The sequence below is a fragment of the Vulpes lagopus genome, chromosome 2 (genome assembly GCF_018345385.1).
Source record: "Vulpes lagopus strain Blue_001 chromosome 2, ASM1834538v1, whole genome shotgun sequence".
In the NCBI taxonomy this organism is placed as follows: domain Eukaryota; kingdom Metazoa; phylum Chordata; class Mammalia; order Carnivora; family Canidae; genus Vulpes; species Vulpes lagopus.
In genome coordinates this window covers 106,259,273-106,285,485 of record NC_054825.1, presented here as the reverse complement: position 1 = coordinate 106,285,485, position 26,213 = coordinate 106,259,273, and the positions used below count along the sequence as shown (strand labels likewise).

The 26,213-nt window shown below is 46.3% G+C and overlaps 1 protein-coding gene across 2 annotated transcripts; it reads right to left on the bottom strand.

Annotated features, from left to right (window-relative positions):
* Nucleotides 1–642: 642 nt before the first annotated feature.
* On the bottom strand, nt 643–25,970 carry MAS1 (MAS1 proto-oncogene, G protein-coupled receptor). Of its 2 annotated transcripts, none has more exons than XM_041739336.1 (3): nt 25,638–25,970; nt 8,538–11,576; nt 643–1,525 (listed from the first exon to the last, which is right to left on the bottom strand). In XM_041739336.1, exon 2 carries the CDS (start codon nt 11,538–11,540, stop codon nt 10,563–10,565), a length of 978 nt encoding a protein of 325 aa, XP_041595270.1. In that variant the 5' UTR covers nt 11,541–11,576; nt 25,638–25,970; the 3' UTR covers nt 643–1,525; nt 8,538–10,562. The 2 variants fall into 2 exon arrangements, with proteins under 2 accessions (XP_041595270.1, XP_041595273.1); XM_041739339.1 differs by having other exon boundaries at nt 25,688–25,970.
* Between the last annotated feature and the right edge of the window lie 243 nt (nt 25,971–26,213).

The window sequence follows — 26,213 nt, the reverse complement described above, 5'->3', positions numbered from 1 at the left end:
AGGATGTGTGGAATGTTGGGCAGCCAAAGGCATAGGCTGTCGAGGGCACTTGTCATTCTTGAGTGTCCCATTATGTGTAGCATTTGTGGAATGTAGAGACCCAGGTCCCACAGGGGAAGGGAAAGGGGGTAGATGCAGGACATGAGTGTGTCAACGACGAATCCAGCTGTGCTCTCGCCTTGGACTTTGTAGGGACAAATCTGTGACCGGAACATCCTGGTAGTGGCGTGCGGAGGTAGCAGGTGGCAGCAGCTCAGCCTCCTGGTGGTGTCCAGGTGATGGTGGCACCGGGCGGTACGGGGAATGTCAACAGCAGCAACCTGGCCAAACCCTGCCTGATGGCGCAACTCAACCTCCTTGATAAAAACCCCAGAACTTTCCACTCTGTCCGTCATTGACGACTGCTTTTTTTTAGACGTAGCGTCACACAGCACAACACAACAGGATAACTCTATAGTTAAGCATAAGTTCCCAGAAAGAAAAGGAATAGAGTCTAAGTCACAGGCCTCTCGCAGGGCTACCTAACAATCCATAGCAAGGGACGTTTCCCTCTGTTTCTACTTCTAATCCATCGCAGACCTTTTTCTTTTTTTTCAAAATATAATAAAAATGACGTGACACATGGAATGAAAAACAAAGTCATACAAAACACAAGTCCGATGTTTTAATTATTACATTTAACGGGCATGGAAATTATTCTGTCGAGGTGCCATCAAATTGTCTCAACGCCGCCTCTCAGTCTGGCCTCACTGTGGACCAGGACCCAGTCAGGGAGCCTCCCAGTGTAGAGTGGAGAACATTCTCTGAGTCGGCATCAGTCCTCGTCCAGGCTGTGAATGGCAGTGGGGGCCAGGGCTGGGGCCCTCTGGAGAAACCCTACCCTGTGGAGGTCTCCCTCATACAACAGACATTGCTGAGCTCCTAAGATACGAATGTCCTGCCTCACCTTCCCCAACAGTCCCTTCAGTGAACTCCATTGAACTTCAATGAGCACCTCCAGTCACTTGGGGTCCTCTTGTCACCCAGGAGACAGGGCACAGGTTCATCAGGCATCCCAGGCCACTTCCCTAGCATTATACTTTCATCCCACAGCCAACAGCGCTATCACATGGGCAGGGAGGTGAGACTCTAGTATGTCTGCGGCCCTCAATGATGCTGTGCCCTCACCAGCATGCTCTTCTCTCACCTCAGCTCACCCACTTTAAGATGAATTATTTAATTCATGCTTATTTAAGATGAATAAGCAGAATGATTTGGAAGTTGGGAATGAAGTTGGGAATGCCAATTTCATAAGGGAAAGTCAAAGCCAGCAGGAACTCTCTATGAATGATGACACTCGGAGTGTCACCGCGAAGAGCGTGCTGCACACCGTCCTCCCCTCCTCCGAGGACGGGCCCAGGGAGAGCAGCCACCCATGGAGGACTGAGCCGGCCAGTGGACCAGCTCTATCCATGTGGGACTAACTGATGTTCCTACTTCATGTGTCGATCCTGACATTCACCTGGGAAGTACCCTTGTTCTTGGTCTGTAGAAATAAAAGGCAAGATTTTAGGTGCTGAGCTCTCCAGGAACACAATCAAGACTGTCACGCACTCATGATGTTAGTGAGTCCCTGCCTCAGTCAGCTGCAGGAAAGGAAAGGGTAGCTCGGCCCCTCAGGCCTTATCTATCTCCTCTCCCTAGAAGAAGAAAGGTAGGAAGTCCTCAGGACCTCGCTTTGATTTCGCATAAACATTCAACTACACTCAACCAGGGCTAATGAGGCTGAAGGACTTTTAGTGGTGTTTCATTGTGCTGTTATTGTGCTTTAAGGAATCTTTTTATCTTTCTACATTTGCCCAAGAGCAAATCATTTTAAGGGTACACTTTGATCAAAAGCATACATCCATAAATCAGTGTGATAATGACCTTTGCATTAATAACATCCTGAAATATTTATCCCACAACTCTAGGCAAGTCTTATGTTCCTTGTTTAAGATTGTGATAGTACAAAGCTTGCAAGTGCTAATCAGCCCAGTATTAGGAATGTTCTGGTTTTCAAATTTGTCGGCAATTAGAGTTTATTCATGCTGTACTCAAAAGCCATATGTGAGATCTTTATCTTTCTAAAAACCCAACATGAATTCTTACACATGAACATTTCATTCCTAGTCTCTGAAAAATTCCAATAGTTGCCTCTGAATCCAAAGTATCTAGTTTGGTATGACTAAATAAAATGGTCCAAGTATAAAAAAGGAATTGTAGCCAAGTTAGCTACCATAGAACATCTTTCCCTCGTTTTCTGGTATCACTTTATGGTTCACCGAAATAGAAAAGGAATTGTATTTATAGCCAAGTTAGCTACCATAGAACAGCTTTCCCTCGTTTTCTGGTATCACTTTATGGTTCACTAAGTTTCTCAGATTTATGCCAATTTCATCCATCAGATTTGAGTCAAGGTGTCTGCTGGTCCTTTTGAGTCAAGTCCTCAGTGGGCAATGGAGATTTGCCACCACTGAGGTCAGGATTGTAGATGGATGTGCTGCAGCCACAATAAAAGCAATTTCAGAAGACAGAATCCCAAAATATTCTCAGTCAGGGATGGCAAAGTACCACGGCCACCAAAGCCAGCTGCCACTTGTTTTTATACAACTTACAAACTAACAATAGTTATTTACATTTTCAAGTGGTTGAAGAAAAAATAATTTTTTGTGGCACGTGAAAATTACATGAGATTCCATCTTAGGGTCTGTAAATAAAGTTTAATTGGAACATAGCCATGCTCACTCATTTATGTATGGTCTATGGCTGCTTTCACACAAAAAGTGAGAGTTGAGTCATTGCAACACAGACTGTATGGCCCACAAACCCCAAAATGGTGGCTCTCTACCCCTCTGCAATGGCTTCACTGAGATCATGGAGAGCTCCTGCAGGGGAGACTACACTCATTTGAAAATACAGATTGTGTGAGGTATTGTTTAATTAGTCCCATGTCTGTGTTTGCACTGGAGATACTGTCAGTGCTACATCCCCTCCCCCGGAGTGACGTTTGTCTTCATTCCTGGTCATCAACGCTATTGGCTTGAGGCCCATCAGTGGGCCTGACACTCAAGCTTACTGTGAAGCACAGCCAGTGCCTTGAGAGTATAAAAAGTAATTGTTTTTAATGTGACAAAATATACATGATGTTAGAGTCACCATTTGAACCTTTCCTAAGTGTCCACTTCAGTAGCATGAAGTACATTTACAATACCATGCATCCATCACCACCATCCAGCTCCAGAGCTTTCTCATCTCCCCAAACAGAAACTCTGTCTGCCCTAAACACTAATTCCCCATGCCCCTCCCCAGCCCCTGGCAGCCACCCTTCCATGTTCCATCTTTATGAATTTGACTGCTCCAGGCACCTATAGAAGTGGAATCACACGGTATTTGTCCTTCTGTGTCTGGCTTATGTCACTTAGCATGATGTCCTCAAGGACTTTTTTTTAAAGATTTTTTTAAAAATTATTTTTAAGTGATCTCTACACCCAGTGTGGAACTCAAACCAGCAATCCCAAGATCAAGAGTTGGATACTCTACTGGCTGAGCCAGCCAGGCACCCTAAGGAGTAAACTACCTTTTGATTGATGTTTCCCAGTTTATGCAGAGTTTCACACACAATATCTCACTTGTATTTGGCACAACTATTTTGTGAGCCAGGGTATTTCTATACTATTAGAGCAAATGCTATTGATTAGTCCTGAAGCCACCCTGAAGTCACCTGCAGGCAGATCCTGTACCTGCCCATGACTCCCTGAGCCTCTCTGCCTCGAGGAGCTCTTGCCACAGATTGTGCTCTGCCTGCACGGGGCAGGCCCAGAGGAGCTGGGGAGTTGTCACTCTAAGAGCGACGCTCGTCTACAAGAGGCAGGAGATGGTGGCTCAGCACCACCTTCACCCCTCCAGGAGGACAGTTCTGAGTGTCTTACAGGAGTGTCCACTGTCCCAGCCCTCCCGTACTCACTACCTCACTCTATGTTGGCTTCCTCTCTTTTCTGTCTGAATATCTCAATCTCTCCCACACTGCTTAGGGTGTGACCCCCCTAAATAAATTACTTTCACCAAATCCTTGCCTCAGGATCTGCTTTGGGGGAAACATACTGACTCTCGCACGGCTGGCTGGTAAGTAAGTCAGGCTTTAAGTCCTAGTCTTCTCACTAGTGAAAAGCCTCCTCTCTGCCTACCTTACAGTAAGAGCAGTCTCTGCCTCAGGAATTCACACTCCTGGTGTTGGCTGCGGCCTTAGAAAGGGAGGAGTGTTAGCAGCAGGTGTAACTTGCTCCTTCCTTATAGGGAGCACCTCTGGGAATGAATGACCTCAACCAGGGCTACTTGCAAAGACACTAATCTCAACTAGACTGCTTTGTAAAAGAGTTATACTTGGGGAACTAGTCCTATTTTCAGCAGGATAAAGCTGATCTGTCAAGATTGGTTGTAAATAAATTTGGAATTTATAGATATATGGGACTCAGAAAACTAGAGAAGGAGGAATAGTGACATACATATTTTAAGTGTGATAAACAGAATTGCAAAATGGGCACACTCCAAACCTAAATGCCTTCCCATGAAAACAATGTGTTTATCTACATTGCTCAAAACTCACCAGTGTAAAGCTAAACTACATTCACAGGTAGGAGAAGGGGATGTTTTGGGAACTACATCTCAGTTTAGGGCTCCTCTAGAAAAGAGTGTTTCATTTGTGTCTTTATTGCCTGTGTCATTTGAACCATTACCTTTCCACTGGGTAAGATCTGTACTTTTTATATTGAGTCTGTTTTGATGACTCAGTGTATGTGCTAACACTCATATACACAGGCTTAATTATAATAATTAGTGCAAGAAGATCTCCATATCTAAGGATAATTTTCATAGAAGTTTGTTAAAAGGGAATCTTATGAAAATGAGGACCAAAATTTCATAGCAAATCCTAGGGGGAAATAAATTATCTTGAAAAGTGAAATTAGACTTATGAAAAAGTTTTTCATTTGTCTTTATCAAAACTTACTGTAATGTTGTACACCTAAAACTAATACAATGTAATATGTCAATTACATGGGAATGAAACAAGAGGGAAAAACTTGTAATTTCAATCACATGCTAATTCACTTAAGTAAGTGAGAAATCAACAGCTGATTTTTGGCCTCTTCCAAAAGCTCATTCTCAGGAAGGTTCCTCTCAAAACACGATTGCCATCGTGTTGGCAAAACTCTAGGGACATCAAGAGATCAAATGTAGGAACTCTGGATAACTTTGCCAGCTGAGCCCACAGCCATATATCAACCCCTTGGATGCCCTGCCCAGTCCAGCCTTCAGACCCCTGCTGCCTCAGCCAACATCTGACTGTAGCTGCAAGAGACCCCAAAGGGGGAGCACTCAGTTGAGCTCAGTCAACCCATAGAACCTTGAGAAATGACAATATCTTGTTTTCAGTCACAGAAAAAAAGTTAATAATTTTTGGAATAATTTTTCAATAATTTTTTAAAACCGCACCTACCAAAATTATACCTAGCCTAGGTATGAGGGCTCACCTTAGCCAAGGGCACAGTGAGCTCCCTCAGAATAAAAAGGAAGCCTATGTGCAGAAAGATGCAGCTAGATCCATAGATACAATGTTGGTAAGATGTAGAAGATGTCTTCTAGTTGCTCCTATTCTTGTGAAAAAGAAAGCAAACTGTGAAATTGTCATCCAGGAACTCCAGTTCCAGGAAGGCACTCCTGAATGATTGATGTATGACCTGGACGTATATGGATAAATGGAGCTCGCTAGATTAAAAAGAGGGAAGAGCAAGCTATACAAAGGGAATAGCATTGCTGGGGTGACAGGGTGACTAGTGGTGTCATTCACTGAGAAAGGAATGTAGGAGGAAAGGTGCAGAACTAGACTGGTTACACTTGAGATATTTGCAGGGCATCAAGACCAAATATCCTTTAGGTGGTTGGATACACAGAACTGGAGCCAAACAGAGTCATAAATATGTAAGCGATTATGGGTCAGGATATAAACGAAGGGTGTGCAGAACAAGAGAGCAGAGGTCTAGCCACAGAATTAAGGAAGACACGGCCATTTAATGGGGGGAATAGGGAAGAGCAAGAGAAGAGGTGCGAATCCTCCAAATCAGTAGGCTAAGATTAAAAATACAAGCTAGAGGGAAAGTGGCCAACTAGAACTCAAGAGAAAAGATATTTTCAAGTAGAGTATGGTCAGTGTGTCCAGGGACACAAAAGGTATAAGTAGAAAAGAGCTCATGAGATGTGGCAATGTGGAGGTCACTCTTATTCCAAGCTGGGCCAGCTTCGGTGTGGCAGTAAGGTCACAAGCCAGCTGGCTGGTGTGGAGCAGTGAATCATAACAGAGAAAGAATGGAAGAGCCTTTCCAGAAGGTTCTCCGTGAAGTGAGGGAGATGAGAGAGTCGTTGAATAGGACTGTAGGAATTGGCTTTTGTTTTTTGACAGTGTGTGTTAAAATGGGAGTGACCTGAGCCCAACACCACAGCAAGTAAGGAGCACCTGCTCTTCCAGGGCTGAGGCCGCAGCTGTGAGCAAGAAAAAGTCCCTGCCCTCCAATAGCTTATCCTCCAGACTGAACAAGCCTGCAGATAGACCTGCAACATGACCATGTGATGAGCTCTGAGGAGAAACTGAGCCACGTGGGGAGGAAGAGGATGAGAGGCTGGTAGCCATGTGTGTAGTGGCAGCGGGAGCTCCCCTGAGGTGACATCTGACCAGAAGCCTGAGGGAGGAGGGGAGGTGAGCAGAGACGGGGTGGAGGGGGTCGGAGGGAGGGGGGCATTCCAGGTAGAAGGGACATCACTGAGAAAAGCCCAGAAGTGGGAGTGTACTTGGCATCTTCAAAGGATTGCAAGGAGGCAGGTGTGGCTGGAGAAGGAGCCTCACTAACCCTGAGGACAGTTAGGGAACTCTGATCACGTAGAACCCTGTACAGACCACTATAAAGACTTGGATTTTTACTTAAAAACAAAAAACAAAAACAAAAGCCATTGGTTGCTACCAGGACTAAGATTACTGAGAGGCCAGTAGACCGAAAAGTGTGGAAGGGGAGAAAAATCTTCAGGCAAGAGAAAAAGGAATAGTGTCAATGAGCTCACCCTGGAGCATTAGAGATTTGTTGCCTAATGGCCTTGATTTGTTTTCAGCAATCTGTGAGGAAGCTGGTGAGGAAAGAGTAGCAATGAGGGGAAAGGCACTCAGATAGAGAGATGAGGAGGGAGAGGGTTTGAAAGACCTGCCCAGGGAGTGATTCGTGAAGAGGGACCGAGCTGTTAGCACCTTGACTCTGCAGGACCCTCCACTGACAAGGGGCCGGGGCTCTCTGTGCTGTTCAGAGGGGGACAACCAGGCAAAGGGCAAGTGGGAGAGCAAGGAGGCAAGAGAGTCAAGGAGCACAGTTGGAGTGACTGACCCAGCGACAGCAGAGACAGAGATGACACAGAAGGGACTCGTAGATGTAGTGGCCATAGATGCTGGAGACAAGAGGTCTCGGTGCATCTAAGTCCAAGGCGATGAGCGTCCAAAAGTGACTGATGTGAAGGCCAGATGATGGTCAGAAGGCAGACTTGGGGGATTTTTATTTTCACGAGTAGATTGGTGTGTGTTGCTCTAAGGCTCAGGGTGTCACCCAGAAAGGACAGGAGCTGAGGTCACCCGGGCACCTGGCCACCTCATGAGGCCAGTGGATGGCTTGTGGATAAGAAATTGGAGTGCCACTATGGCAAAGCTGGATGTCGGTGAGAAAGGACTCAGAAGTCCTGGGGGCTATATTCCAAGAGTCTTGGAGAATGTGATGACAGAAAACCAAAGGCAGCAGCATCAGAGAGAAGAACGGGATGGTCAGCAGGACCACGTGAATCTCCCTCCAAGGTCTGCTTCTCCAGCCACCCACGGAGGTGAGAGGGACTGGCCCTGCTTCTCCCTCCTAGGGTGCGCTTGCCTTTGCTCATGCCGCCCTCTGCAGGGGACCCCCCTCCCCCCCCTTGCTCCTCTGAAATCCTACCTGCCCTCAAGCAACCAAAGGGCACCTCCATGAAACAGTCCTTCTTTGCTACAAGATTTTGCCTTCCTCTTGACCTCAACACAACTTTGTTTAGAACACTCCCTTATCATTGATTTGTGTGGAGCTTGGACCTGCAGATATTCCTTGCGTGGGGGCTTCCACGTGCTCATCTTGACCTTGTTCACATCATGGAGTTTGGCACAGAAGACTATCCATGAATATCTGTTCCCTTCATCGAGGACAATCATCATAACTGAACAACTTTCTCCCTGGGCCCAGGGAAGTCTCAGAAACGGCACCCCCACCCTTCCCCCCAGCCTGCGATGACTCAGGCAAAGGGTCTAAATGCATAAGGGGTACAAATCACCCCATCTACCTCCTCCATATGTGCATATTTACTTAAATCTTCTTGGTTTACTTTTAACTTCATTCCCACTTTGGGAAATAGGTTTAGGTAGGAGAGAGGAATTCATCCTTACAACGTTGAAAAACTCTGAATCTTACCTGTTTGCAAGGCATTGCTCTTTAAAAGGTCAGAAGAAGTTTTATATTTATGATCACATTCAATTTCCCCACTTTATCTGCAGGAAGGCAATCAACGGAGGCTTCTTATGAGTTTGCTGTATTTTCCACGAGTGAAAAGTCCTTGTTTCCCAGGGGTTTTTAGGTTCCTCTTTGAGACCAGAGATCCCTTTAAGATAAGATGAGGCCAATCCCTTTTTACTACCCCTAGAGGCAAGCACAGCACCAGGGAGATGGTGGCAAACAGAGGAGAGCCGCTCTGACCTCCATATTCTGTTCTTTCCCAGGGAAGATGCTCTGTTTTCCATCAAAAACAAGATCATTCTAAATGTCAGCACTCCACACCCATCTGGGCTCCTGAAAGCAAGCTGCCTGGTTTCTGAATCAGATGTCATCACCCACTGAAGAGCCGCCCGCCTCCCATCTCGGCTGGGTGGGAGGGACTTGCGCATCTTCCCCAACAAAGCTGCCCCCATGATCAGATCACAGGCGATCATTTCTTTCCAAAGTCAGAGGATGGAGAAGAAAGGGACAGAACAGAACCCTTTCATCAGGGCTTCTCTACCCTTTGGAGACAAACAGTTAAGATAAATCCTAATGCACTCATTTATGGGCACGAACATTTTACTCTCCTAGAACCACACAAAGAGTTGCCACTTTCATGGGGTGCCTGGAAGGGGGCAGAAGGAAAGGAAACAAAATCATACAGTTTATGGGCTACGATGGTTTCCTAGGTGAGACCCAGGACGTGCTGTCTGAAGACTCACACACAAGTCACGGCAGGCGAGCGGCAGAGCACTAAGATATTGATGAAGCCCTGCAAAGATTCTCTTGGGAAAAATGCCTGGGTCCCCTCTGAGTTATGGCCAAAACTCTCACTAGCCCCTACTGCGGGGCCTCCTCCCCAGGCCTAGCACAGAACAGTGCTCAGGAGGAGAGGAGGCTCAAGGTACAGAACCCTGCATCTGGCTGCAGGTGAGAACTCTGTGGCTATAAATAACCCATCACTTGCCCGGGGGGTGGGAGGGGAGGCTCCGAAAACAGTCACTCTCACAAACTCGTGAATTAAGTCCCATTCATGAAAACTTATGTCAAGCAAAGGATTTCCAAACAGACTTTCATTACATCAGGCATTCCCACAGAGGGAAGGAAAAGCCATGAGAAACTCCCCTACTGGTGGCCAAATGTTTTTCTTCACAATCTGAAATAATGCTCTGACACACGGCTGGTTGGGTGCTGTGACATCTGCAGATGTTTCCAGTAGAGGTGTCGTGCCATGAAAAGCTTTCACGCTTTAAGCAGAAAGACCTTCATAAATTTACATTCAACATTGGAAAACACATAACAATATTTGTGCGTGACCGAGCTCTGTGTGTGTGTGCTTGTGTGCATGTTACAGAACCGAAGTATGTCTCTCTTCTTCCACTTCAGGGAGGAAAGACTAACGTTTATTGAGCATTGACAACGTGCCAAGTGCTCAGCATATCAAATCTCCCCGTTTCACCCTCGCCACAACCGGAGGGATGGACTATTCCTATTAAATATCCTCTAAGTGAGGACGAGAGGCTCTGAGAGGTCAAGCACTTGCCTGAGGTCCCACAGGCAACAAATGACAGAGTCAGTCTGACTCCAAAGCCCATGTCCTTCCTGCTACACTGGTCACCTTCTCAAGTTCCAGCAGATGCTTTTGTTACCTTTTCCTGTACTCATCTGTACGCCTTCCCGCTAGAGCAATTTCTACAGCTCAAGGGAAATGCTGCTGGAAGAGCTGAGGAGGAACAGAAGCGTTTTTTTATGGGTACAGAAATGATAGCGGTCCAACACATTTTTAGGCTTTTTCAGAAGATACAGTGCAAGGATATTGTCTTATCATTAATTAGTATCTCATGCATAGGGGATGCGGCATCCTTCTGTGTCATATTTAGGACATCCTTAAGTGGTATTCCAAGCACAAAGTACAAATTATCCGTGCCCACCATTTTTGTCCACTGTTTCCCGCCACCGTCCTCAGACCACAGTCTCAATTGTGGTGGTGTTGCCATTGTCTTCCTGGCGCCTGGGTTGCATTTCATCTTTGAAAGCCCTGGTCAGAACCACTTTTAAGGACTCCTTGAACCGCTTCTTCCTGCTGCTGCCCACGAAGAAGTAAATAAAAGGGTTGGCGCTGCTGTTGATCGTGGAGAAAAGAAGAGAAATATGGTGCAAGTTCCCAAAGGCTGACCAGTACTCGTAATACAGCAGGTACAGGAGCCTCATGGGCATGGCGAAAATGAGGAATATGATGATGGTGACCATGATGACTATGTACAGCTTCGAGGAATGGGCCGTCCACGTGTTCTTTCGGATCTTGATCACCAGGATGGTGCTGGACACCACCATGAGAGGAGTGAAGACCAGGAAGCTCAGAATGGCTATGAAGATGATCACCGCCCTGCAGTCACTTCGAGAGTGACTCTGCCCTTCACTGTCAATGCACATGACATATTCCATGGTGGTCACCAAGCACGAAAGTGCCCACAGGAGGGCACAGACAAACGCTGACTGGTGCTTGGGGCGATGACATCGGTACCAGATGGGGTACAGGACAGACAGGCACCTCTCCACACTAATGGCCGTCAACAGATAGAGGCCCGTGTTGTAACCGAATAGGAAGGTCACCGATAATGTGACAATCGTGTAGTAATAGCCAGAGGAGAGCTCATAATCTAAAGCATAGTCGACAGACAGAATAAAAATACAGAAGAGCAATGAGATGTCTGCAATAGACAAGTGGGTGATGTAGACCGTGAAGGGATTTCTTCTCATCCGGAAGCAGAGAAACCAGAGGAGAATTCCGTTTTCAACAAAGCCCAGAGGGGAGATGCTCATAATTACCCAGTGCACGATTGGGATTTCCCGACGCAGGTCCCCGACCGAGGTGTTCCTGGCGGTGGAGGCGTTCGTAGACTTCTCATCAACGAATGACGTCACGTTCGGCTCATCCATGAGGAGGCCTCAGGCAGGGGCTCTTCAGGTAATTTTCTATAAATAAGTCAAATAAAAACAAAAAAGACATCCTGAAAACTGATGCATTGAGGGAGGAGGGGAAATTTCAGCAATGGATCGTAAACTTCATGTTATGAGCAACTGTGTCTAACTGGTTGTCCAATTATCTTTCTGACAATGATAAAAGCAGACATTTCACCAGAAAAGGGAACCGATCTCATGACTTTTTGGTCCTCCAACAGCCCTTAATTCCATATTATTATTTGCTTATAGCTCAGTGCCAAAAGGGTTCCAGCAAAAGCAGGAAGGTCAGAGTCCCTGGTGTCCATTTCTGGCCTGGCCCAGGCTTTCAGAATGGTGTCTTGAAACTCCTTTATCTTCTGCACCTCTATCTCCCATTCTGAGGACCCAGATTGTATTCAGGTGCAAAGACAAAATTTTTGTTTGGTCAGTGGTGTCATTTTTTTTTTTTAACGCATAAAGTGCCATAGTGATGGATAAAGGAGAGGGAATAACTAGCAAAATGATGTTCAAAGTGTCCCAATATTTTTGAAAGTGTGAATAATGAGAAGGCATTTATCTTATGTGGTCTCAGTATCTGTGATAAAACTGGGCACCTATCCACACGAGGTGTGGCATGCAAACCAACAGTCTGAGTGACAGATGGTGAGCCCTAACAAGGTGTGGTCACATCCTCACAAAGCACAGGCCAGACCATGCAAGAAATCACTACTGACAGACATTCAACAAAGCACTAGCTTGACACCAATAAAAGCGCTAAATATTTGAGACTGCAAAGCAAAGATCCTCAGAATCTTTCTATCACATGTCTATGAATTGCAAAATAAATATATGCACATCCCTATCCTCTTCCTGTTATGTAATAAATACACAGATGCCACTTCCTCCACTGCAGAGAGGACAAGGTAGGCAGTGGCACAGATCCTTGGTGCCAACTTTAACTCATTCTCGACTTTGTCAAAGTCTTGTTGTTGTTGTCATTTTGACGGTGGCAGTAAAATACTGTCTTTGACCTTGGAGACCAAGATCCCTACATGTGCAAAATAATTAACCATTAGGAAGTTGATCAAACCAACTGTTTCCTGAAGCAGAGAAGTGTGGGGATGCAGTATTTTTTGATGCTTGCACATCTCAGTGATATTAGATGTTTTCAGGATTGAGTCAGCAGAACCCCGGCGTTGGTACAATTCTGCGCCTGGAGCTCAGTACAGCTGTGCCTGACACCCGGATTAGCAGGCGGCCTGCTGAGAAGGACAGTTACCTCCCTAGTGGGAGCCCAGTGATCCAGGAGCCCAAGGGGCCTCTGACTCCACTGTCATGATCCCCCATCTCCTGACTAGCACGTTCCTCTGGTGCTCTGATAAGCTGCTCTGATGAGGTCTGGAAATTATTTTCACTGGAGCAAGTTCTCCTTCTATTTCATAATTAAACAGGAGAAATAGATCCCAGTACCCTTGGGAGCCCAACACAAGAACCAGAATTCAGAGCACTATGGCATGGTTGACCAAAGACATGCTGTAGAGACCAGCCTTTGTTAGAATTTTGTAGGTAAGACAGTCATGTTCTCCAAATTCACCCATCAAATATTTATTCAGAGCCAACTTCCTGCTGGGCACTTTTCTAGGCATTGGGACACGGCAGTGATTGAAGCACCAACCTCTACATGTTCTATCAACATGTCATGCTGAATTTTTAAGTCCATGGGGGTTTACAGACGCACTGGTGGGCTCTAAGTGTGCCCCACAGCTTGCTCTTTGTATGTTTCCCTGGTCCTTTCTCTCATTCTCTTGATTATTTTACATGCTGCCTCTCTCCTTAAACCCTCCACCTCTCCTCACTCTTAGCTGCTGATCTGGCTTCTTACTTTGTTGAAAAAGGAGATATTGTGCATTCAGAAAAGAGCTTCTTCCAACTTCTAACACCCTGGCTGTCAGCCTACCTGCCTAGGTGCATCTTTAACCACATCCCCTGCCTTCCCTTCTGCTCTGATGAATAAATTATGCTACTAGCTAAAGCCAGCAACTCCACCAAGCTCCAGACCCTTAAGTCATGAATCATCAATTATTTCTTTTCTCCTGAAAAATTCTTATTAGCTTATCAACTTTCTCCAAACCCCTGCAGCCCTTTCCAGTTACTGCTCCATTTCTGCTTGAATTTACATAAAATTTACTCAAGAAGTTGTCTATACCCATTGTCTCTACTTGCTCTCCTCCAATCCTCTCTGGAATCCATGTTGGTTAACCAGGCTCTCATTTTCTCCACTCTACTGAAACGGCTCTTATCAAGGTCAGCAATGACTCTACCGTAGGGTCCATTTCCAATTCTCATCTAATTTGAATTTGAAGTAGAAGTGAGGACAGTTGATCACACCTTCATGAAACACATTTGGGTTCCGGACATCATACTCCCTTGGTAGTCTCTTACCTCTCTGCAGATCCTTCTTAGTTTTTTTTTGTTGTTGTTTTTTTTTTTTTTTTTTTTTTTTGCTTCCTTCTCTTCATCTTCCCAACCTGTAAACTTTGAAATGCCCCAAGGTTCAGTCTATGGACCTCTTCTCCTTTATAATTGCCTATATTTCACAGATAATCTCATTTAGATGCATGATTTTAAATCCCACTTGTTTGTATATAATACCTGCAATTATATCTCCAGCCTACACCTGTCTCCCCAACTCCTGACACTACTAGCCATCCTCACTTGCATTGGCTTTTCTTTTCTTTTTTTAAAGATTAACTTACTTATTATTTGAGAGAGAGGAGAGAGAAGTGGGGGAGGGGCAGAGGGAGAGGGAGAAACATTCTCAAGCAGACTCTACATTGAGAGTGCAACCTGGCACAGCGCTTGATCCCATGACCCAGGGACCATGACCTGCACCAAAATCAAGAGTCAGAGGCACCCAATGCATAGGCTTTGCAAACTCAATATGCCTCTCCTAACCCATTCCAACTGTACCCACCAGTACGTCTGTAAACCCCCATGGACTTAAAAATTCAGCATTACATGTGCTTTTCTCCAGCTATAGTTCAGCTGTCTAGGTGTGAGGCTGATGAAGGAGTGGGGCTGGATGTAGCCAGTACCAGTTTTCCCAGGCTGGCGGAAGAAGGGCCAACAGGATCAGGCCACATGGAAGGGAATGGTTACAATGATGGGCTACAGAATTCAACAGGTTTAGTAGAAAAGTGAGGTCGAGAGATTGATGACAGTGAATAGGACAGCTGACAAGTGCAGAACATAACCATGGGAAAAAATGGGTAGGAAAGCATGGAGGACAAGGTCATTTGAGGTGAGATCAGGACGTGGAGCTGGGCTTTGGAAGAATTATCTATATGAACATTGAAATGGCTGGGGAATAGTGGAATGTGGTTAGGAAAAAAAGACTGTGAACCAGGTGCCAAAATCTTCAAGGATTTTGGGAACACAACCCAGGGGTATATGAATACTCACAGTGAGGAGGGTCATAGGTAACATAGCTGGGTATTTTGTTGTTGGGGGTGGTGTTTTAGAGGCAGAAAATAGGAAACAGAGTAGTCTGGAGTACCAAGAGGTAGAGGGTAGGAAAGGTCTAGATTGGCACTAGCCAGTAGAAAGATAATGCAAGCCACATGTTTAATTTAATTTTTTCTAGTAGCCGCATACAAAAAAACTAAAAAGAAACAGGCGAAATGAATTTTAATAACTATTTTATCTGACTCAATGTGTTCAAACTATTATTTCAACATGTAATCAATATAAAAGATATTAATGAGACATTTTGTGTTCTTTTTCTAACAGTGCATCTTTAAACCTCCATCTCTAAGGGCACATCTCCCTTGATACTAGCCACATTTCAGAGGCTCAATAGCCCCACCTGGCCAGTGGCTACCATACTGGCCAGCCCAGGTGGAGAACCATTACAAAACCAAAATACCTTGTACAAGGAAGTCAAATGCTTTCATTTTTTCATAACTAACCTAAATCAAAGACCAGATATGTAAAATCAGAACCTTTCTCACTTCTAATTGAATTCTAATCAGAATGTTTAAGAAAACTGACAAGACCATTTTTCTGAAGCAGGCTTACATCCTTGAACGTCTCACAGACCACAGCACTGTTCAGCTTTCTCCTACTCGTTATGTGCAAGAGAGCTGTCATGTATTCCTCATAAGCTAGGAAAGGCATTTCAACACATGAGATCAAACTGTATTTTTCTTTTAAAGTCAAACCAAAGTAATCAAATTCCTTTCCTGGAGAGAGAACACCCTCTGCCCATTTTTCAACAAACATTTAGGTTCCAGTCACTGTCCAAAGTGTTAAGGATAAAGAAATAAATAAGACATAGTCTTCACAGTTTTGTAGGGGAGACAGACAGAATTAAACCTAATTCAATGCAGGAAATGGAATGAAGGAGACCTTGACCGCATGCCAGGCAAGCACACAGCAAGAGGCAGTGTCTCAGGCTTTCGAGGAAGGCTCTACAGGGCTGAGCTTTGAAGGGTCAGTAGGAGTTTGTTAGCTGAGGGAGGGAAGAAAGACATTTTAAGAAAAAGGGACAGGGATGCCTGGGTGGCTCAGCGGTTGAGCATCTGCCTTCAGCTCAGGTCATGATCCCGGGGTCCTGGGATCGATTCTCTCACTGGGCTCCCCGTGGGGAGCCTGCTTCTCCCTCTACCTGTGTCTCTGCCTCTCTCTCTGGGTCTCTCATGAATAAATAGATAAAATCTTTAAAAATTAAAAGAAAGAAAAAGGAACAGATGGCCTGAGGTATGGAGGCGGGGGGGCATGGGATGTTGGGGGTGGGGTTCTAGAAGTCTGATGGACCCTGGGCGGACAGCTGGGCTGAAGCATGACAGCCAGGGTTTGATGCTTCTCTAAATGTTAGGCTTCTTCTACAGGCAATGTGTATCTAGCTTGGTGCTTAATAACGAGCTGGGATTGCTTAAGAAAAATGTAAATGCCAAGACCCCATTGTTTCAGAAACCCTGGGGAATCTATAATTTCATAGCTCAGGAGATTCTGGTGCAGGTGGGCCAGGGGCCATGGTTTGAAAACCTCTGCCATTGCTGAGCCATGAAAGGCTTCAGCACAGGGTTGGGATCTGACCTGAGCTGTGTTTTAGAAAGGTTACCTGGGGGCACCTGGGTGGCTCAGCCCATTAAGTGCCTGCCTTCGGCTTAGTTTATGATCCCAGGGTCCTGGGATGGAGTCCTAGATTGGACTCCCTGCTCAGCAGGGAGTCTGCTTCTTCCTCTCCCTCTGCTGCTCCCCCTACTCATGCTCCCTCCCTCTCTCTCTCTCTCTCTCAAATAAATAAATAAAATCTTAAATTAAAAAAAAAAAAGGAAGGTTACCCTGGTCCTTGTCTAAAGGCTGGATGGAGGGAGATGATAGATGGAGCAAAGGAGCCAGCGGGGGCTGCTGAGGAGTCCTACTGAGAGTAGGTCCTCTTTTTTTTTTTTAAGACTTTATTTATTTATTCATGAGAGACACAGAGAGAGAGAGCGAGGCAGAGACACAGGCAGAGGGAGAAGCAGGCTCCACGCAGGGAGCCCGACATGGGACTCGATCCTGGGTCTCCAGGATCACACCCTGGGCCAAAGGCAGTGCTTAACCGCTGAGCCACCCGGGCTGCCCAGAAGTCCTGCTGAGAAATAATAAATAGGATGATGGCCAAAGGAGGGAATGGATTCCAGTTTGGAGAAGAGCAATCAGGCCTCCGTGACTGTGAGGGGACAGGAGAAAGGGGGGGCCAGTGGACCCAGCACCCACCTGATGGGGCTGCATCAATGAACTGCCGGTGGCCGAGAGCGGGGCCAGAGGGAGCGGCTAGGACAGGACAGGACAGGACAGCCGGGGACAGAGAGCCTGGTGGGCAGCGCACGAAGCGTGGGAAGGGCGCATGAAGGCGGGAACCTGCACCCCAGGGCCTGCGCTCTTCCGTAAGCAGAGCTGCATCAGACAAAAGGTAATAGGCACACAGGTGAGATCTTCGGGACGTTATTTATCACTGTGCGTTTGCCTGGTTGTGAACTCCAGATGCAGGAGCAACCAACGACCTGGCCTGCCCCTCTCCGCTGGTCCCGGGACTCAGGCCTGGGCCGTCGGAGGTGTCTCCTGGTTCCCTGCACCTGCCAGCCCATGCGCCTTGCCCACTCTGGTGATCTCTCTCCTCCAATTGCCTCCACGGCCACGACACTCCTCCTGGCAGCAGAGATAAAGTTGCATCTCCTCCACTAACCTGCAAACTCATGGAAAACAGGGCTCTATCTTATTCATGTCTGAGTCTCCAGCACTTGGCACACAGTAGGCATCCAAGGACTACTTATTGAATTATTCCAAGAAATGAAGCCCATCACAGTGGTCCAAGAGAGAAAACCACCACCTCCAGCCCAGGACACGTTAATAAGAAAGTTCTGTCGCAAAAATCCTGAGGCAGATTTTGATGATGATGTGATTGGAAAGCAAATAAAAATCCCACAAAAACTGATTCTTATTAAAAACTAATGATAACTCAGGGCGCCTGGGTGGCACGGTCAGATAAGTGTCTGCCTTCAGCTTAAGTCATGATCTAGGGGTCCTGGGACTGAGCCCTGTTGGGCACCAGGCTCAGCGGGGAGTCTGCTTCTCCCTCTCTCTTTGCCCTCCCCACTCCCCTCTTCTGCTCTCCCTCTCTCAAATAAATAAAATCTTAAAAAAAAAAAAAAACAACTAATGATAATCCTCCACATTGTTTTGTTAGAGTGGGGTTTTATTTAAATGACACATTGCTAAAAATCGCATTCCCGGTCTTACCGGACCAAACTGAACTTCAGCCCCTCCAAGGAAATAGCAGGTGGTAAGAAGCACCTTGGACGCAGCTGGTCCAACATGCTCCCCACCCACCCCCTTCCTGGGGACTCCCTATCACCCCTGAGGGTAGATGGCTAGGACACGTGAGGCTGGGCAGGATGGGGAGAGTGGAAGGGGAGTCCTACAGACCACCTAGCTCAGAATAACACATGGCAGAGTTCTCAGAAAACCCTGAAGATGGGGGCGGGGCATAATTGCACTACAGGATTAGCACTTGTCTCCATGTCCTCGCAGGTCTAGTGCAATACTCTGGCCAGACATGCAAATCACTTCTTTTTATACAGCTCATTTTTAGAGAGACATCATATTTGCAGTAATGCCTGTTACCTAGCGGAAACCATCTGGGGAGAAAGGAGAGCTCATCCCTACAGCCCTCTGTGCCCTGATGTGGTCAACAACCCAACACCACAGAAGATCTGGGTCAGAGCAGACTATAAGCCGAGTGGGGGATGGCACTGGTGTTGGTAGGCAGTACTGGTGGCATCACAGAAGCACCTTCCTACCCTGCCTTCCTTCTCATAGAACACTTCTGGAAAAAGCAATATTACGGCAGGAGAAAGCAGCTGGGAAGGACGTTACAGTCCAAGGGATCTTCCGTTCGAGTTAACTTTGGATCCTTTAGTCAGCTCCAGAAATGATAAGGAAGGCATTGCAGCCCTCTTTTATAGGGGAAAATGGAAGGATTAGTAAGCAGGCCACGATCAGAGCCGCTGTGTCACACGGCTCCCCAGGGCCTTCACCTTGTCTGCGCTCCTGGGACTCTGCAGGGGATCGGGGCTGAAAGCTCATGTGGATCCCCATCCCAGAGCCCGCCAGGGCAGGAACCCAGATCCCCATCCTAACTGAACTTTGACCATTCTCCCACTTAAAAAAAAAGAAATCTGAAACCACTGTCTGACCAAACCCCCTCATTTTAGAGACCTGTCAAAGGAAGCCCATGGTAGAGACATTGGGAGAACCCATCTCACAACCACCTGGAGGGAGCCCTCTCCCTGGGAGCTTCCAATTCTGACTCCTGACCGCCTCCCACTCTGCCCCGGGGCTGGACCCTATTTTTAAGACTTTACCTTTTATAGCCTGTTCTAGTCTGCCTCCAGTCTTCCTACTCAAGGAATTGAAGGCATCAGATTCCCTAATGTTATAGGGGATTTTTTTTTCCCCACAGACTTGATGACTTTCTAATTGTGACTTTGCCAAGGTAGGACCCACGGCTGTGTGCTCTCTGCCTTCAAATTCCACTAGGAGTCGAGTAGCCACAGGCGCTGGTTGAACAGCCTTGCAGGAGACTGGGCTCATTCACCAAGAGATTCGCACCCCCTGCCCAGGCTTATTTTATAATATCTCATCACAACACAAAATGGGGGTATTTTCAAAATGTTATTTAGATGGGTTCTCTAATTATAAAATAGTATGTGTTCATTGAAGAAGATTTGGAACATTTTAGTGGGGAAAAAAATCACAAGTAAAACCACCAATCAAAATTAATCTGATTTAAAAAAAAAAACAATATTAATCTGATTTAACATTTTGGGATATTTTATTTTAGTCTTGTTTCTATGCCTCACGCATGCTCCTTTTTAAAATTGAAATTGCTTTTTTAAAAAATATTTTTATTTATTTATTCATGAGACACAGAGAGAGGCAGAGACACAGGCAGAGGGAGAAGCAGGCTCCCTGCAGGGAGCCCAATGCAGGACTTGATCCCAGGACCCCAGGATTATGCCCTGAGCTGAAGGCAGATGCTCACCCACTGAACCACCCAGGCGCCCCAAAATTGCTTTTTTAAAATCTGTTTTGGTGTCCTGCTTTTTTTTCTACTCATACTCAACACCATATTATAAACATTTTCTCTGTTAGCATGTACTCTAAAAACATGACTTTACTAGTCACTATTTGGATGAACCATAATTTAGTTTTAATAATCCTCTAACCCTGGACATAACAGTTGCTTCTGATTCTCATCATTATTTCTAAAAACAAACCACTCTAATGAACTTCCTTGGATGCAAATTTTGTGCACATCTTTAATTATTTCCCTAGGACATATTTCTAAAAGCGGAATTACTGGATGAAAGGGTATAAATATTTTTGAAGATTTTAAAGCATATTAGCAAGTTGTCTTCCAAAAAACACCAGACTGATCACGTGGACATCTACAGTATGTGAGCACTAACCCCCCCCGCCCCGCCACAGCATATTTATACATATACTTTCTGCCCCCACATAGGGCATCTCCATATTTTATAATTTGCAAAATTGGTAGGTGATAAAAGATACCTCGTTTTACTTTGCACTGATTTGATTGCTAATGAGTTTGGATGTTCTTTCACAGTTAACATTCACTTCTCTTTCTTCTTTGATGAATTATTTTTCCATGGTCACGTGTCTTTTATTGAAATGCAAGAATTCTTCACAAATGTAACAGTTTGTCACACATGGGACAGATTCTTTTACACCAGAAACTGGGGTATTTTGTGGAAGCGGAAAGAGGATGCAGCTTGGAGTCTTCTTCACACCACCTCCTTACTGCTACAAGTCTGCCTGCACTCTGTTGGTCATGGATGCTTGGAGCTTGGAGGAATTGGGTAGATTCTGCAAGCTGCCCTGTATTTCACAGGTGAGAAAGTTCAGCCACAAGCAGCCCAAGACCACATATTTAGCTTAGCAGCAGGCCGCAGTTACCAGAACCAGAGCCTACATGGCCCAGGTCCATGTGGGCACTGTTTCTATTCCCTACGCCAGTTCTTTGTCAATGGTTCATGTACGTGGGAAGTTCACTTACTCGTACATGTGATCAGGAAAACTTTTGGGACATTTAATAATGGTCTTAATGTCATCAGAAGCCATCACCACCATCAACTTGATTGTCAATAATGGTCTTTACTAAAACCTCTAAGGATAGGCTTTATTAAAGCTTATTTAGAGACACCTGGGTGGCTCAGTAGTTGAATGTCTGCCTTCAGCTCAGGGAGTGATCCCAGAGTCCTGGGATCAAGTCCCGCATCAGGCTCCCCACAGTGAGCCTGCTTCTCTCTCTGCCTCTCTCTCTGTGTCTCTCATGAATAAATAAATAAAATCTTTTTTTAAAAAAAGCATATTTAATAAAAAGATGAATTATTTATTGTTATTGAAGGATAATAACCGTTTATTAAAGATGAATATTATTTATTAGAGGATAGATTTTTATTTATTAAGGTGTCATATACCCAATGCCAAACTCATAACAACAAAACAGGAATGAGTTACTTTCAGTTTCTTCTGATCCTCATCTCTTCTGTGAAGCGGAGTGACCCAGAGCCATCACCACTATCAACAAACTCTTCTATTAATGAAGGGGCCACCATACTTCACCCTTTTAGGTAATGATCATTACCTAAGTCAGAAGGGAACATGAAGATTATGTCCTTTCACGAGGATAAATAATAAGAATGAACTGCATCACTCATCAGCATTGTGCTTTTTAGATGGGTCCTCCAAAGGGGAGGTGATTTCGCTCTCACCCTGCCCCCCTGCACATGTACAGCAGGGTATGGACTCTTACACTGTGTCTCTGCCGTAGGCTCCATGAGGACACCATTGCCTAGACATGCTTTCTCCCCTCCGGCTTTCCTCCTGGCTGCCTGCAGCTTCTTTTCTGTATCCTTCCCTGGATCTCTACTTACACAACTCCTTGGGCTGCCGGGGTCCCTCGCTGACCCTCATCCCTTCATACTCTGCAGACTCTCCCCAGGTGGCCTTGTACAACCCCCTCATTCAATGCCACCACACTCTGGTGACACCGAAATCTCTAGCTCTAACTCGGACAGCTCCCCAAAATATCAGACCCTATAACCCCTAGTCCCTGGATGTCTCCAGCTGGGCCTCTCTCAGAGGCACACCTGCCCCAGCCGACCCAAAACAGAAATCGACCTTCTTGGCTGTTCCATGCTTGCTCTGGTACTCCTAGGCTTCTAAGCCAAAAAACTGGATGTTTTCCCAGGCGCTCCTCACTTTACATGTTCCCTGCACCAATCCCTGTTCCATGTTATATGTACTATATGTTGTATTTTATTCAAATTTATTTACTCATTTGAGAGAGAAGAAGAAAGAGGGAGGGAGAGCAGGGGGAGAGGCAGAGGGAGAGGGAGAACCTTAGGCAAGCTCCCCGCCGAGTGACCCTGAGATCATGACCTGAGTTGAAATCAAGAGTCAGACATTCAACTGACTGAGCCACCCCGGTGGCCCTTATATGCTGTATTCTTACAATGAAGTAAGCTGGAGGAAAGAAAATGCTATTAAGAAAATCACAGAGAATGGGCACTGAGGGGGGCACTTGATGGGATGAGCACTGGGTGTTATTCTGTATGTTGGCAAATTGAACACCAATAAAAAATAAATTTATTATTAAAAAAAAAGAAAAAGAAAATCACAGGGAAGAGAAAATACAAGTACAGTACCGTACTGTAGTCATGGGGGAAAACCTGCATGTAAGTGAACCCAAGCAGCTCCAACCCATGTTGTTCAAGGGTCAACTGTATATTTGCATATATATGCAAATTATATATATATACATATATATATGTAATAGATTCCCATCAGCATCTCTGATTTCACTCCAACACCACTGAGTTCAGTTTAGTTTCTTCCTCTCTATATTTCAAACTCCCTTCTCTGATGGTGAGAAACTTGGCCCCCAGTATCCTCTACAGATTTACTTATTTGATCCATCTACGTGTGGGTAAATCACCCCCTACATCTGCCACCGCCCATCCCCTGTCCCTGCACAGATGCTCCTTCCACCTTGTGAGGCCACGGCTGCCACTGCCCTCCTTGCCGGAACACACTCCTCACCCAACAGAAGCTCTGGCCCTGGTGCCAGGTCCCCTCCTGCCCCCATGCTGACGCCCTTCTTGCCCTGCCATGTCACCACCACCATCGCTGTCACCTTGGCTGGGCTGCCCCCCTGTGCTCGCGGCTCACCTGCTCAGCCCCCAACAGCTCACACAAGCCATGGAGAGCCAGGTTGGTTATAGGAAAGAGTGTACTTAGCCCCCCACCTCCTTCTCGCAAAAAATCAAAAGAATTACAGGCAATTTGGCATCTGAATCCAAAATAAATGTTTGAAAAGAGAGATTTGATGTGGTTCAAATCGCACCGCAGAGATGACCGTCTATGCTGCCTCTGCCTAAGGCTGCTTTGCCTCAAAGCCACAAAGTGACCACTAGATGCGAGTCCTAAGTAAAGCAGCTTGGCTTCACATAATTGGTATTTCCAGGTATTTCTGAAAGGCTGGAGTATAAGTAAATCTAGATATTGAAAAGTACTTTGCCAATGAGAGTCTCGTGGAAACGCCAGACTGAGATAATGGATCGGCAAGCAGGGAAAACCAGCATGGTGGTTTCCATAGATGTTTAAGGATGTGAGCTTTGCAGAGCTGTGTCCTGGCAGGTCTACTTGAGATTGCCACATGCATTTACCTGTGCATGAATGTGACAGGCACAGGTGGACAGTGGAGCTGATAGATGAGCAAGAAGAGTCAAAGAAGGCCAAGAGTTGTGGGGTTTCTTTAGCTTTATTGGGGCACAGAGCAGAGAGTTTTCAATGCTCTACATTTTGCTTGCTGAAGTTTTCTCTAGGGATCTAAGAAGCAAACATGCTCTTTCACATTCCCATTCCATGGCCACAGTCCTCCCATTGTCCTGGATTCTCAACCTGATACATCACTCTTAGAAGAGAAGGAAGAAGGAAGCAGTAGGAAGGAAGGAAGAAAGGAGGGAGGGAGGGAAGGAGGGAGGGAGGGAAGGAGGGAGGGAGGGAGGAAGGAAGGAGGGAGGGAGGGAGGGAGGAGGAGAAGGAGGGAGGGAGGGAGCGGGGAGGGAGGGAGAAGGAAGGAAGGAAGGAAGGAAGGAAGGAAGGAAGGAAGGAGGAGGGAAGGAAGGGGGGGGAGGAAGGAAGGAAGGAGGAGGAAAGGAGGGAGGGAGGGTGCGAGAGAGGGAGACAGGGAGACAGGGAGGGAGGAAAAGGAAAGAGAAAAACCAACAAAACTCAGGCTGCATGGTGGGTCATCTGAAACCTTTTTTTGTTCCTCCGCAACCAAAACCGGAGATCTGACCTGAGGCTGGACCTCCCAGGTGTGCAGCTCCAGAGGAAAGGGCAAATTCTGCCCTCCGTGTATGTGCAGTAACCTGGACAAACAGAAACCTATTTGTGAGATGGAATTTCCATGGCAGGTAAGGGATCTGACGGCAACGCGCAGGGCAGGAACATCTGTCCTTGTATTACGTGCCTGGTTTCCAGCCTCCTACCACGCGAGCCATCTGCATGGAGAAGCAAAACTTTCTGCTCCCTTTCCAAGTGTACAGCAGGATCAACTTACAACACCGGTCTCAGGATAGGGGGGTGAGGGGGCTGATCCTATCCCCTAGAAGACATTCGACATGTCTGGAGACTTGAGTTGTAACAACTGAAAGGAGAGTTTGTTGGCATGTAGTGCTTGAAGCCAGGGATGCTGCTGGACACCCTACAATGTACAGAGCAGCTCCCCACAACAAAGAATTATCTGGCCCGGATGTCGTGGTGCAAGGTTGGGAAAATTTGCTCTAGAGGAAGGCTTGTTACCACCTCCTCACTGCTGCTTACAAAGCAATTGAACAACACCCCAGACATTGTTTCTGCAAATTATCCCCACCGCTGCCCTGGAAATAATTGCCAAGATGCATCAAAGATAAGATGGGGCAGGAGATTTCTTTCATCAGAGCCTGGCCACCCATGGGCTGCACGTCTGAGTTTATAAGTAACAGAAGCTAGTGCTGATTCTGCTGCCCACCAAGGAAAGGCCCCCAAAATAAATAAATAAACAAATCCAGCTAGCCTCTGGCCATGCCCAATTGCCTCTAGTCCAGTGATTTCCCCAGAGGAATCAGATATAGTAACAAGCCTTTCAGACCCCAACTCTTTTATCATTCATAACAACAAATCAAATGGCCTTGAACACCCCCCAAGTCCACATCACACTCAGGAATCAAGCCTAAGCTTCTTGCCTCCATCACGAGTCAAAGAGAAAAAGCTAACACAGAAGTTTCAACCCCAAAGTTGAAAAACAGCGTCTGAGGACAGTTCGCCCAGCAAAGAAGCAAATTTTCCAAAACAACAGGCAGCCAGGAAGATACAGAGGTTTTGGCCAACACACACCAAATATCTAACACGCTATAAAAACAACCGGCACAGAAAGAGTTGCCCGGGCAATAGGTTTTTGAAGAGGGAAAATCTTACTCTGGTTGCCAAGGGCAGCTGAACAGTTAAGACCTGGGGTGCAGACTCACTAGCTCCATTTGCTCAGGGAGGGTCAGAGGTGGCAGCAGGGGTGGTGCCCCTTCGCGTCCTGGGGCACCGCTGCCCCGCCGGCCTGCAGGGTCTCCGGTCCCCACATCTCCGAGGACGGCTGCAGCCTCCTTCTCTGAAGAAATCAGAGCTGCTCTCCCACTGCTGAAAATATTTGAGATGTGCCAAGCAGATGGTCCCACGCTTATCAGCAGAAGCTGCGCTTCAAATGGCATCATTCAGTGAAACACTCAAGTGAAAATCTTCACGCTGATCCAGAGTGGGAATGAGCTGGTGCTTGACCCACCCCCCAAGCCCTCAGGGCCAGCCGGGACTCAGGGGACAGGTGACCCAGAGAGATGTTCCACAGAAGGGCAAAACCACGTGTGTAGCAGAAGGACAGAACGGCTGACAGCCCTCACTCAGCCTGGATGGAGCTAGCCCACTGGTCTCTGCAAAGCTCTTTAAGCCTCTGTTTTCTCGCCTGTAAAATGGGGCCACTCGTAGCACCACAGAACATTGCGATGA